Source organism: Microtus oregoni, unplaced genomic scaffold (assembly GCF_018167655.1).
Source record: "Microtus oregoni isolate MIOR12 unplaced genomic scaffold, Mior012 000002F_ref0000024, whole genome shotgun sequence".
NCBI lineage: Eukaryota > Metazoa > Chordata > Mammalia > Rodentia > Cricetidae > Microtus > Microtus oregoni.
The window spans coordinates 49,293,478-49,307,492 of NW_024543061.1; the positions used below are offsets into that span (position 1 = coordinate 49,293,478).

The following is a 14,015-nucleotide window of genomic DNA, read 5'->3' on the forward strand; positions in this document are numbered from 1 at the left end:
AGTTGCAAGCTCATTCATTCTTGTTTTGTTTCCTTTCCCTGAGGTTATAAGTAGATTAAGAAGCAGCTGAGTGCTGATTTAGGGGGCCGGAAATGATAAGTTCTTTTTGCTGTACTGCTGTATCAATCTATCATCCATGTCTTGACTTGTGTTCGATTTCTGTCGGGATGGTCCACATGGAAACATTGTGTTTAACAGAAACATGAATGCTGTAGGGCTGCAGAAGAATTCCTCTTAAGGACAGTAGAAAGACAAGTCTGTTCACAGGCCCGGCTGTGTGCTGGTCCAATAATAGACACACGTGAAAGAAATGGATGGAGAAGATGGACAGGTGTGAGGGGGTTGCTGAATTGAAAACACCAGAAATAACCTGGGAAGTCTCTGGGCTTCTTTAAGAATTACCAGGCATGATAGCATATGTGCATCCTTCCATAAGAAATCAGATACTTTATATGTAAAGTAGGCACATGGGTATCTTCTATTCACGAAACCCATTACTTGATTGACATCAGTTAGGATGCCCTGATTATTGGCCTCATCCCGGAAGGACATTGAGGGTCCAGAAACTCGAGGTACTATTCAGAGTTCCACTTACATGATTGCTTATCATTTGAATGTTTGTTTCTATTAAGTTACATTTGGCTGAGCTTCTCTGAATGTCCTGGGAAGACTGAAAATCAAAGGATCAATATGATGAAGCAGTCTGGTACACTGCTTGATTTTCAGGGTCATAACTAGGCCTGTTAATCACCCACCAGCTTCCAAGAACTCACTGTAATTAGCGACGTTAGCAGCATGCACTAGGAGGGAGAAATAAAACCTAGAATATTTATGCCTTAAAATGTTATTTCTTAAAATGTTGTCTGATACCTTGCCATTCAAGTCAAATTATAATAATAACCACTGAGAAAAACTAAATTCATTTATCAGATTCTCCTTGTGTTTACTGATATTAGTATTATATTTACATCGCTATTTTTGGAACATGTATCCTTTATTATTATATTTACCAGAGCTGCATCTTACTGCCATAACATCAGCTTATCCCCAAGGAACTGTGACTTCAGTCATCAGAGAAGAAAGTGCTGGTGTGGACTGTTGCTTGTTTTACCTAATTATATTCCTGGTTTGATCAGGTCTCTGCCATGCCCGAACTCAAGTTATATTGTTTAGGGCACTTGGCTATTAGGTTTTTAACAATGAAGTTTACCGACAATAGACGATGCATTATTTGATACTTTAGCTGGAAGGAATCCCAACAATGCCCCAGTCTCCCTGAACAGGTGAAGAGATAGAAGCCCAGGGAAGTTCTTTGGTGACCAAAGAGGCCTGATAGAGGCCCTCATCACGTGGCATCAACCAATGCTCCTGGCCTTTCCCTTGTGACCCACTAATAGAAAAACCCTAAAACTTGTCTTTCTGGACAGAGAGGCCTCCATGCATCCTCTGCTGTCCCAAACAGCTTCATAAGATTTTCAGGGAAAACCTTAAAAAGATAATTTAAATTTCATTTTAAAAATCAAACTAACTTTAGAACAAGCACAATCATCTCGGGAGAAGAAATATGGAAATTCCCCGTCTCACTCTAAGAAAGAAATACTGATAGCCTCTGCAGAAGAACTGAAGATGCCTCCCTGGACAGAAAGAACCAAGGCAAAGTAGACAGTTAAACAAGGGGGTGAGGGTAGGGAGAAAATACCAGTTCCGGTCTCAGCTTCTTCGTTTCCTTTGGCTTTGGTTTTGTTTGGCAGGGGAATAAGAGGGTAGCTGCTTGGGTTCCTGAAGGAAATCCCTGCCTGTAATCCTTTTGTTCTAATCATATAGAATGAACCTAAAGGACATGCCCGCGGGAGTGTGGCCAACACAAACGGTAGAAGACAGTACCATCCGTCCCTGTCTCTGGCCGCACTAGCGTGTATGGACAGTTGCTTTCACGCTGCCGTTTCTTACGTGTCTGTTTCCCACTAAGAACAGAAAGCAAAACTGTTTACGCAGTTTCTTGTTTTAGCCTAAAGCAGGCAGAGCGGAGAGTAGAGCTAAAGGGGCATCTTGGATTGTGTTACCATGTTTACCATTCTGACAGTACACACCTCACCTCTGTTTTATTTTCCTTGCTGTGCTGAAGGCTTTCGGCCATCGTCTTTCTCCCCACCCTCTTCAGGAGGCTGGGTGCTTGGCACCAACTTCTTCTCCCCAGAAGTGATAGTGTTGGATTACATACACACACACACACACACACACACACACACACACACACACGTCTAGACCTAACTGAGTAGTCCTCCACCTGTGCCTCTCTACCTTTGCTGAAACAGTTTGGATTTAATCAGTTGACAAAATAGAAGGCCATTTTTTAAACTTCACGACAAGAGCTTTCTATTAAGGGTATTTTTTCCACTGTGGTGATCCGGTTACTAAAGTGGTTGCCTTGAGCTACACTGAAGCCCCACACCCACCCCAGGTCTCACAGTTTCCATCTTCCAGACTGGCTGGCCACTTCCCAGCCACCTTCTGGCCTAAGGAGCCAGGCACAGTGTGCAGTGTGGGAGAGCAACAGCAGAGGCCAAGGTCATACGGTTCCAGCGTGAACCTCGGCTTCAGTCCATGGCTCCAAAGTGTACCTTGCACTGCTCAGCCATGCTGCTGGCGCATGACTTGGGTCCAGGGCAGCCCACGTAGGATCTGACGGTTATGTCTGACATCAGTTTCCTGTTCTCTGCACGTGTCCTTTGGCCAGACACGTGGCACTATCTTCATATGCAGTGGTAGATTTTCCTAGCCACACCCTTTTTTGAGTTATCCCTTCTCTCTCTCTCTCTCTCTCTCTCTCTCTCTCTCTCTCTCTCTCTCTCTCTGTGTGTGTGTGTGTGTGTGTGTGTGTGTGTGTGTGTGTGTGTATGAGAGACAGAGAGAGTTCATGTGTGTATTCCTTGGATGCACCTTCCTCTCTTTCCTCTATGAGGTAGGAATTTTGAAGTTGAGTGTGGACTGTTTACCTGATACAGCAGGAATAAGCCCAGGAAACTTGTCTGTGCTACTCCTAGGGAGCCATAAGGTTAGAATAATCATGCTCAGAACGCAGAAACTCATCTGCTTGTCGATTCCACCTGCTAAGCCTCAGCCAGAGCCGTCCACTGCAGCAGGGAGCAAAAAATTGCAGAGATGGGAGGAAGCATCAATCTAGAGGAGGCATGTGTTCCTGCAGAGTGGCAATGAGGAACCCTGCTGCTGGCTGCCCCCTTGGCCCATTGCTGAGCTTACCCAAGCCGCCATTAGTATCCAAAGCACAACTTTTCCTCGCATGGCCCAGCCAGACACCCACAAATGGGAGCTCTTCCCTCCTGGCTAGTGATTCTTTCAGCTTTCGTATTGCTGTACCACAGTGCCTGACTAGAGCAGCACAAGGTGCAAAAGGGTCTATTTTGGCTCACAGTTTACAACCGTCGTGGCTCAGAAGGAACACTGGTGAGATTGGGTCTAGCTGTGGCAGATACTCCAGGCGACTGGTCACTGTTCCACAGGTCAGACATAGAGGAGATGAATGCCCGGCTTTGTTAGTTTTTTCCTTTCTCCCATTGTACAATGGTGCCACTCACAATCAGGGAACATCTTCTCTCCTTATAAGACTTCTCTGGAAAGGCCCTCACAGACACACCCAGAAGTGTGTCTCCCTGGTGACTTCAAATCGAGTCATGGTGACAGTGGAAATTATAGTCATCTCAGTGATAGTCTTTTCTAATTTTAAACCTGTATCTCATATCAGTCAGCCTTTTCCCCACCACATCTCATTTACTTTAAACATCCGGCCGCTGGTCCCCCTCAATGGCCCAGCCCCATGCAATGGGTGATTCAGCAAAATCACCGATCTGTGATCTCTCCATGTTTTGTCCCTCAGTGTTGGTCTGCAGACTTCTCTGTGGTCTGTAACATGCAAATGACATGACTAACATGCTTCGTTTTACTTCCAATTAGCTACCACAGGCCCCGGAAGCTGAGAACTCCACAGAGGTGTGTTACACACCTGTATTTGCAGTACTAGCAAATACGGGTGCTTCTAAGCTTTCCCATTTGAGTGTGTGCATTGTCATGATGAGCCGTTCACTCCAGTGATGGGCATGGGGGGGGGGGCAAGATCTAGCAGTCTGGGGACTAATCCTTGTTGTGTTGGCTGTTGGCGGGTAGAAAGAAAGTCCTCCCTTGGTAGAGCTAGACTAAGCAAGCTCCAGGTGAGAGGATGAACCCCTGAGGGGTCTTCACTCCTAATCCTTTTTAGTCTGGCTGTGAGGAATCCTGAAATGTTAAGATCTTTCTGTTATATGGATTGACTTCAGATCCATGAGTCTGAAGTTTCTCAGAAGCTACTAAGAAAGCTGCCTAAGGCAGTGTCCTATCCTTCCCAGCTCCCAGCTCCACTGGCTGAATGAAGGACTCGAGTTAATCCAAGGGAGTTAAGAAGTAAGGTCAGAGAAACTGTTAGGGCCGGCATGTTTCTGGGTGGGAAAAGTTCCTTTCGGACACTGTTGCAAAATCACAGGAGTTCGAGTTCAAATAGAAGGTTCTTTATCAGCGAGAAGTCTGTCGGAAATGATAAAAATCAGACACAGATGCTAGAAGGCCTGAGGTGCAGTGCAGGTGTTTCCCAGCGATCAGCCTGGCGTTTTCTAATCAGAGCTCTTCACTAGCAGTTTGATTAGAATACTCAAGTGCTGGTGGGTTAGGGAGTGCTTTGGTCTCATGAATGTGTCTGACCCATACTGTATGTATCGGTGTCCGTATGCATGTGCTCTTCCGTGCTGCATGTATGAATCATGAGGACTTTCCCAGTTGAGTCTTGTTTTATAGCCCCTCTTGGGTTAATATAATAGCATATCCTATAGAACTGCCATTCATAATCTTTGCACAGGGTAATATTGGCCCAAAAGCTCATTTGAAACAATGTCATGGGGTGAGGGGTTGGGACAACAGCTAAAAAGAATGTAAAGTATTCATAGCTTGGGGAAAAAACACAAAACAAGATAGTTCTTTTATGTAACCTTGACTGTATCTGAGCTCATAATGTATTTTGTTTGTGACTGATGCTGAAGATGGTAGTGTTTCCTTAGTGCCATACTTAAAATGGAATTTCTGCATGCTTAGCAGGAGCTTGAACCAAGTCCACCCCTGAGGCAACTGGAAGACCATAAAAGGGTATGTAGTCTTGAGTCTCGTGTGTTGGGAGCCAATGACTGTAACTCCCCCCTCAACCACACAAGTATGATTTAAAGACAGCTTCTGTTGGTGTTAATATTGTTCAAACATGAATTGCTTAGGACCAATCATCCCCTTGCACAGAGGTGAAACTGGCTGGCAGCACTATTATCTACCTGAACAGAACTATGCACAACCAAGCTCCAAATAATAACCAAGGAAGCATTACACACCTTCCTCTCTCGTGATGCTTTTCTGAACAGGTTGATGGGGCAGCTTTGTGCTTCTGCAGTGACTGGTGAGCCTTACGGCCGGCTTACAATAAACACAAAAGCAGGCTGCCAGCAGAGTGTAGTTACACTGCCCAGCCGCCCAGCCGTGAGAGTGCTAACTTCCTCCTTTTCCCGTCGGTCAGGGTCTTACCTGTGGGAGAGCATGTGTCCCAACAAACACAGGCACATTCTCAGCATTGGATTGTTTCAGAGGCGCAGCTTTTATAGTTTGCTTTCCTTATTTAATGTTACATGTCAGCCTTTGGTGGGACAGCAATAAGTAAGTCTTTGAACACTAGCAGTCACACAGAGCTCCCCAAATTAGGAAGGAGTTTGTCACTTTTTATCCTCTGAGAAGGAAACAAATGTGTTATCTTTCGATAGATTCCTAGAAGAGGAATGCCACCTAAGACCAAGGATTGGTACTTTCTTACAGTGCTGGCTATGTACTGCCAAAGAATTTTCTATGAGATGTATATACGCATGAATATGCGGACCAGCACTGGTTTTCACAGTACCCATTTCTGGAAGACAGCTGTGTATCTCTGTTCTGAGAACTTATTCAGGAGTGTGCTAAGACTCCCATGTATGTCCATGTCTCACTCTTTAACAAAGTATGCTGACCCAGTGGCAAGGCCCTCTTTCTCATAGCACAGGTCAGAGAATTGAGACTCAGAGGTTTAACATATTTCCCAGAGTCGCATGGTTAGAAAATAAGCAGTCTTTGTGAAGACTGTCATAGGATTGTGGTCTTTTGTGTCATGGAAAATTTATTCCTGACATAAATGGGTAGCCTGAGCACCTTTGTTCTGTTCATACACCCCAGCCCCTGCCCTGTCCCACTGTCTTCAGATTTTGCTCCATTTTCTTGCCTTGGTAGAGAAATAAGTTTTATGACTTCTCTAGCTAAGGGGTAGTTGCTAGGATACTTGCGTTTGGGCCAGATTTGGACATGATGCCCCTTAACAGCCTATATCCCCTGCAGCTCACTGGCTACGGTTGCTTACATTTGCATCCTTCCCGGGTTTTGCCAGCTAGTGAAGAATTACCCTATATTTTGGAAGTAGCCAGCAAAACTACCCAGCCACCCTTAATGCCTGAAACTTCTCAAGGGACTCAGCATAATAAAACAAAACAAAAATGATATTAGAAACAGATACCTCTTTTGCTAGGTACTGTATGTGTGATTTGTAAATTAGTTCATGTTCCTGTGTCTTGGTTTCTTCCACTGTGAAATGGGAATGATACTAGTCTCCATCGCTTAGGACAGGAGCTGAGCTGGACACAGGAAGCACGAAGCCCCGCGTCTCAGGTGTTTAAGGCAGTTGTTGTAGTTTGAAACGCTTAAGTGATTGTGTAGACAGAAAGGTTAGGAAAAGGGAGGTGTTTTTAAATTCAGATGCAGTCTTAAGTAGTAAGAAGTGACGTACTCAAGTCTAAGGGGTGACCTTGCCTAAAGGACAAGCTCTTTAGGTGCCTGGAACGTGGGAACCCGGCCACCTCCATCTCCTTTGCAAGCGATGTATTGACTCTTGGATCCCTTGTTCAGCACGTAGCTGTGTTCCCACACACATCATTGGCCACTTCTCTGATAGAGGGGAACTCTGAGCTCAGGACTGATATATGCGAGCTGTCATTATTTGAACCTGACACTTACTACAAATGAAACTTTCTTTGACTTTTCATTTTTCTCAGTCTTAGGTAATACTTATTATGTGTGAAATTTCTTACCTGAAGACAAACACTGGGTATTTGTTTACTTGCTCTAGATGCAAAAATTGCAATGAGGAGTGGGGAGGAAAGTGTACCCCCACAGCTCAGTGTCAAAGCTGAAGTAACAATACTGGGGAAGTCGCTGTTTGCTCCCTTGCACTCAGATGCCATTATCCTGGTACATGGTGAACAACTTAGTGCTGTGGAGTAATTTATATCAAGATGATTAGGAAGGCTTTTCTCTGAAGATTTTAACTTGTCTTAAATTAAACCAATGGCACAGGAAAACACTAGAGATTTGCAGAACTTTTAATAATGCTTATTCATGTCTTCTCCCTGTTCCTTTTTATCTAAAACCCCGTCTTTATTTTTTACAGGAAAAAAAAAAACAAAGCAACTTTATTATTTAAGAATAAGCCAAAACAATTCCTATTTGTTCTGTTCTTTCTATATATTTAAATTTCTCTGTGTGTGCACACCTACATGCACACACACACACTGATGGTGAGATGAATATGTACCACAGACCTTACAATAAGAATGGGGAAAGTCTGTGGGTGGGATGTGTTCTGCACCCTCCCCCAATAATGATCACATTTCATGATATTCTCCGATGGGGAAAAAGGTACCATTTGATGCATCTGTTGCTATGGAAACTGCTAGGGTTTTTCTGTTGAGGAGAGGCAGAATGCAAATGTGCAGTCCCTCTGTATCACTTGGGCATCCGGGCTGCATCAACGCGGACTTCCTGTGCAGAGCCCACATGTTCCCTTCTTCTTTACCTCCTGCCTGCTTAATCGCAAACAGACCCCAGTCTTGCCGTTTCCCTTCAAAACCAAGAGTTGCGAAGAGAACAACCACTGAGAGGTGAAAGCCGGGTCCCTCTAGTCCAAAGTAAAATTGTTGTGTAAAGGCTCAGATGTGCATATTTGCTGACTGGCTCCTATCACTCATCTTTTGGTTTGACCACCCAGCTCTGCTGTCTTCCTGACTCTTCTCTTGATGGTGACACAGATGGTCTGAAAACACGGTGACTGGTCTTAGGTCTCTTTACAGCTGTGAGGGGATCTAGTTAGGGGCTTCCGAACCTTTACTAGAGACCTACCTTACTCAGACCCTGTTCTTACTCTAAGTAGAATACTTAGACTAGAATCCGGCTATTTTAAAAATGGAGATTGTAAGCTCTCATTCAACGCAGAGGTCACCTGCCTTTCCCATTTCTTTCTTAGTGGTTCTTCATGAATGTTTCTTTCACATTTGTAATCTCCTGAAGTCAGCTTTTAAGTCCCCGGTTTCCTAGGGACTGCTTTGGAGAATGCTGATGTGCTTGTCCAAGCCCATGGGATAGAGCGCCTGTCAAGCTGTGTCTTTATGGCAAACCAGGGTTTTCTGAGCCGTGAAGAAACCTCATACTTAAACTTTTTCTCCCTGGCAAGCATTTTATTTCAAAAATACTTTAAATATTGTAAGGGACTTCCTCGCTGGACACAGTCTTGGCATCATGAGTTTTCTGTCGGTCCAGGTAGGAAATGGGTCTCATTAGCTGACCCTAGGAAATGCTCTCCATTCGGGAGAGGAATGGAGAAGGGAGGTTTCAGGTTTTGTTTTTGTTCCCCCCCCCCCCCCCCCCATTTCTGGCAATTTCATTTCAAAATAAGTAGCAAGCTTTCAGCACCTTCTCTTGTTGGTTTACTTCATCCACTTGTGCCCCTCTGGGCTCAGGCTACCAGCATCAATTAACAAAGGAGATGAAAGGTGCAGTGTAGCTCTGCTGCTTGGTAGACCTTGACAGTTGGCAGGATCCAGGCTTTCTGCCTTTTCTCTTTCACCCTGGCTGCCTGCTTCCCCGAGGACACCACCCTCCCGGTCTGTTCCCTCCCTGCTTGGTTGTTTCTCAAACACCCCTCCCTAAAGTCTCCAGGCCTATTCTCAGCACTTCTTAACAAATCACTTGAAATTCTACTGACTCATGCTTCAGTTCCAGGTCTCCTCAGAACTCTTGACGCTATTTTAGAGACCTGCTAGTTCTCAGCACCTCCCTCTGCTAGACTTCCCACTTAGCTCTCTTTTGCTGTCCTGGAGGGACTCCAGACCCTACTACTTTGCCCCTGAGAAAGAGATGAATTGGTGGTCCAGGACTCCCTCAGGACTGGGATGGGAAAGGCATAAACTGAGAATAAACTCTACTCCTGTGTGACTCGTTCAAGCACCTTGATGCTATGAAACGAATCCTATTGCTTCTGTTGGAATTGTAAAAAAAGATGATTATGTCCACTCTCCAGGATTCCATTGCTGTTTATATTTTTAAAGCTTTTTATTAGGTAAACTCGACATGCATACTAAAGGAGCTGGAAGAGTTTGGGCAGTTTTTGTCTCTATCTCAGCTTCAGCTCTCAGCTCCCGTTCGTCCTTACCTCTTTTATCTCTTCCCCCTTTCCCTTTTCTCCTGTGTTATATTTAAGTAAATCTGGGTGTTGTTTTATCCATATTGCCAATTTATGATCAGCGTTTTTGAAATCTCCCACTTGTCCAGTGTTTCCTGATTTTCCCAAGGCTGTGACCCTTTAACACAGTTCCTCATGTTATGGTGACCCCAACCATAGAATTATTTTCGTTGCTCCTTCATAACTGTAATTTTGCTACTGTAATGAATTGTAATGTAAATCATCTGTGTTTGCTGGTGGTCTACCGTTATCCCTGTGAAAAGGTTGTTTGACAGTCCCCCAAAGGGGTCGAGACCCACAGGTTAGGAATGGCCACCTATTTCCTCTGGTGTTGCTTTGTCTTCACCATTTGTCCCCATCTGCCATCTTTGTAAGAAAGACTTGCTGTCAACTACCATATTAACTTCAACTCTTACTATAATATCTTACTATTTTCTTGGCCAGGCATAATGCCGCACATCTGTAATCCCAGCACATGGCAAGTAGAGACAGAAGAACCCAGAATTCAAGATAATTCTCAGCTCTGTAGTGAGTTTAAGGCCAGCCCTGAAAACAGTTTTCCTCTTCTCCAGGTCTTTGGGATAAACCCGGTGCCTTGCGTAACATTTTTATACTGTTTTGTGGAAGCTGACCTGTAAAATTTGCAGTTTGTCCAAATGTCATCAGCTTAACCCAAAGGGCTTTCCTTTTTTGTTATTGTTGTTGTTAGTTGCCCTTCAGAATTACTGTTCTGTCTTTATCTTTATCCTTGTGAGAGGCTACTTCAAAATTTAGTAGTCTAGATTGCCACCAGTTTTTCAAAATAAAAATAAAGCCTCTTATCTTCCCTAAGAAAATAGTTGAAGTTGACTTCAAAGTTTTTAAAATGATTTTTATTCATTGTTTTCCCCCCACTGAGTAAAACTGGGTCAGTTATATGTGTGTTTTTTTTTTTCAATTTAAATATTAGACGCTCAATTATGCTTTAAATCTGTGATCTGATTTCATTATCCTGTTTGAATTAAGGGTGAGGCACTCAGACAAATTTTGGTCAACCGTTACTATGGAAACATCAGACCTTCAGGAAGAAGAGAGAGCCTCACGAGCTTTGGCAATGGCCCACTGTCACCAGGAGGACCCAGCAAGCCTGGGGGAGGAGGTAGGCTTTGTGCTGTGCTAATGAGTGTCATGTGTGAATTGAGCATGTCACATGGAGCTGTCTGCTTTTGCCTGACAACTTGAAACTTAGGTGTATTTGTATTAGCAAGTTTTTTTTTTGTTTTGGTTTTGTTTTGTTTATTTTTGTTTTTGTTTTGCACCTTCTTTTATCTTTGGCCAACCATCAGTTTGCTGCATGAACAACTTCCTCTATAAGACAGCATGTCCCTACATCCCTACATGTATGTTTTGCTACATTTTTTGTCTCCCTTTTCCTTGCAGTGACACTCTTGGGATACTAGGATGGTGCGGTGAACTAGATTTCACTGTCCCTTGTCCTGTGCTTGTGAGCAGCTGTATTTACTCATTAAGGGAAGAGGCTACTGGCAGCCAGAGTGATGAAAGTTAGCCTTTATTGTGCCTACTGAATACCGTGAGGGCTTGTCCAAAGACTCTTCAAGTTACCCATTTACATGACGGTTACTATTTTTAGCACACTTTAACAAGGGAGTGGAAACTTGTTTCAGAGACATATAAAATTGTGTTCATAGGAGTTGACCAAAAATTTTTTTAAAATATAAGTAAAAGCCTTTAAAAATAAATCTTTAAAGTTGATGGAAATTGTGTTCATGCACTCATAGGAGTTGACCAAAATTTTTTTAAAAATACAAGTAAAAGCATTTAAAAACAAATCTTTAAAGGTGGTGGAAGTTATTTTAGGCACACTAGCAGGTAAAAGTTATAAACGTTTTCAGCTTCGTGGCAAATTTTACCTAGTTTAGGATTTTAGTGGAACCAGTAGCCCAGTGTTCAAGACAAAAAGAGCAGGTTGTTGAGGCATAATCTTGGAGCTGTGGTTGTGGGACAGCTTCATTCAGATTCTTAGAAAGTTCCATGCAAAAGATAAAAATCATAATGTTTGGGCATAAGGGATGGCTCTGCAGTTAAAAGCACTTGTTACACTTGTAGAGGATCCAACACTCACGGTGGATCACAACCATCTGTAATTTCAGTTGCAGGGGATCCAGTGTACTCTTCAAACATCTAAAAGCACAGGTCACTCGTGCGGTGTACCTCAGTACATGCAGGCAAATTATTCCTGCACATAAAATAAAACACATCTAAATTTTATTTTATAGTCCTAGTATTGAATGTACTCATTCTAGCAGCTTCCAGAGAGGGTGTTTGGCTTTCCTACTTGATGAAAACTTGACGTTTGTCTGCGTGGTTCAATGAGCTTTGCAGGCTTCAGTGAAAGTGTAGTTCTTGGCCATCTCGGAGATGAAATTCAGCTTTTCAAACTCCAAATATACCATGATTCTCTCAGAAACATTCCTCATGCAACAGCTCAAAACTGTTTCTCCTTATTTTCTGATGTGTGTTGTTTGACAGATGCATGAGGAAATCAGGAGGCATCGCGATGGAGATGCATCAGTGCGGGCTGCCTTAAATAGTTATGGCAGATGTTACGCAGATATTTGGGCTGATGTGAGAGCAGCAATTGTGTTGACCTATGTAGGGAAACTGTTGACTTTTGCATTCTGAAATTACTCACTCAGACCACTCTTCTGTTTAATTGTTTCGGTTATTGCTAATAAGAATTGAAGGCATGTTCTTAAATACGAACTTTCCAAAAATGACCAGAAACCATTCCACTGAGTGACATAAACCCTTTCCTCTCCACTATATTCATCCTGTCTAAAGAGCTGTGGAGATGGGGGACTGCATTCATTTTGTTCACAGCACACCACACCCCCACTGTCTCCAGTTCTTGCCTTCATAGCAAGCACTGCCTTAACACTTGTTGCAGGAATGCTCAGTGTGAAAGGATTAGTTTGTTTGAACGAGGGCTGGTGGGGATTGTGGTAGGGGATGCTTTTCTAGGAGTCTTAGAGAGGTTTCCTTTTGATTTGACTCTTAATAATTACACCCCAAGTCATTGTATTTTAAGAGACCATATTGGCTGAATGGCTTTGGGTCACTCGATGAAAATGTATCATTTTCCTTCATCTCATCTGCCTGAATTCAGTACCATCTTTGCCACTTGCAAGTCCAAAGACAAGCGCCTGCACCTCTCTGTAATAATCAGCTTGCTGAGAGGGTTAAAGGAAATAATGTGACTATTTGGAGCTTCCTTTACAGCTTCCAGGTCGGTGATTAGTGAATATGCAAAAATGCCAATTGTTCCTTGTGTCCTTAGTAAGAGTAATGTTCTGTCTTTCCAGGGGGAGGGCCTGGATCCAGCTCCACGAGCAGGGGTGAGATGAGCCTGGCTGAGGTTCAGTGTCACCTTGACAAGGAGGGAGCCTCCAATCTGGTTATCGACCTCATAATGAACGCATCCAGTGACCGAGTGTTCCATGAGAGCATTCTCCTGGCCATTGCGCTTTTGGAAGGAGGCAACACCACCATCCAGGTAGGAAGGCAGATAATGCTGCACCCCAGTTCTGAGGACCAGGTCTCCAGGAGGTGCAGAGACGTGGTCTCATGAGGCAGAGACCATTTTCCTCATACTGTGATTATTCTGTCTTTGGAACTATAGTTTCAAATTATAAGATGCGTTTGAAAATGGAATAGGCGTGCCATCCATAATGTGCGTCAGATGACTGGCTAAAGTCTGTCTAGTCTCTGCTCAGGAATATAGATGTTCTCATCACTAAACGGGCAGAGAGTGTTGAGACACAGTGCTGTTTAGAAGCACTAAACCTTTTACCTTTCTCTTGACTCTGACTACTGTTAACTGAAAGGTCAATGAAAGCAAATGACTAATGGGGAAGAGATTCAGGCCAGAGTAGTTAGTCAGAGATGAATAAATGGATTTTTTTGTTAGTTGAGTATGATACAAATTCTTAAATAATATTTAAAATAATGTATTATTAAAAATATTTAAACAATATTAATTTTTGCACTGTCCTTAAAGAGACTTTTAAAAAAAAAAGATTTACTTACTTTTCGATCCTTTGGAAATGGAGTTAAGGCACTGAGGCACCTTTTGTGAGTGCTACACTTGGGTCGCCTGTAAAAGTTGTAAGCTTTCTTCTCTCTCCAGCCCCAAAGAGTCTATTTAAAGGAATTTTAATATAATTATTATATGTATATAACAATTTTTACATATATGTAGCTTTTTCTTTTGTTTTTCTTTCTTTTTTCGATAGGCTCTTGTTATGTTGGTCAGGCTGACCCTGACCTCCTGGCTTCAGACCGGTCTTCTGCCTCAGCTTCCCTCATAGTAGGATAACAGGCACAGCTAGGCTACCATGCT

General features: G+C 43.2%; 1 protein-coding gene across 12 annotated transcripts in view; it reads left to right on the forward strand.

Annotated features, from left to right (window-relative positions):
- Positions 1 to 14,015, forward strand: part of Itpr1 (inositol 1,4,5-trisphosphate receptor type 1) — a 339,707-nt gene that overhangs the window by 219,431 nt on the left and 106,261 nt on the right. For 5 of the 12 annotated variants that reach the window (XM_041641645.1, XM_041641659.1, XM_041641676.1 and 2 more), the window contains 4 exons: positions 3,973 to 4,008; positions 5,137 to 5,187; positions 10,622 to 10,754; positions 12,979 to 13,169. In XM_041641645.1, the coding sequence (XP_041497579.1) occupies positions 3,973 to 4,008; positions 5,137 to 5,187; positions 10,622 to 10,754; positions 12,979 to 13,169 (411 nt within the window). The remainder of the gene's footprint in view (positions 1 to 3,972; positions 4,009 to 5,136; positions 5,188 to 10,621; positions 10,755 to 12,978; positions 13,170 to 14,015) is intronic. The other 7 variants (XM_041641653.1, XM_041641666.1, XM_041641686.1 and 4 more) reach the window with 2 other exon arrangements.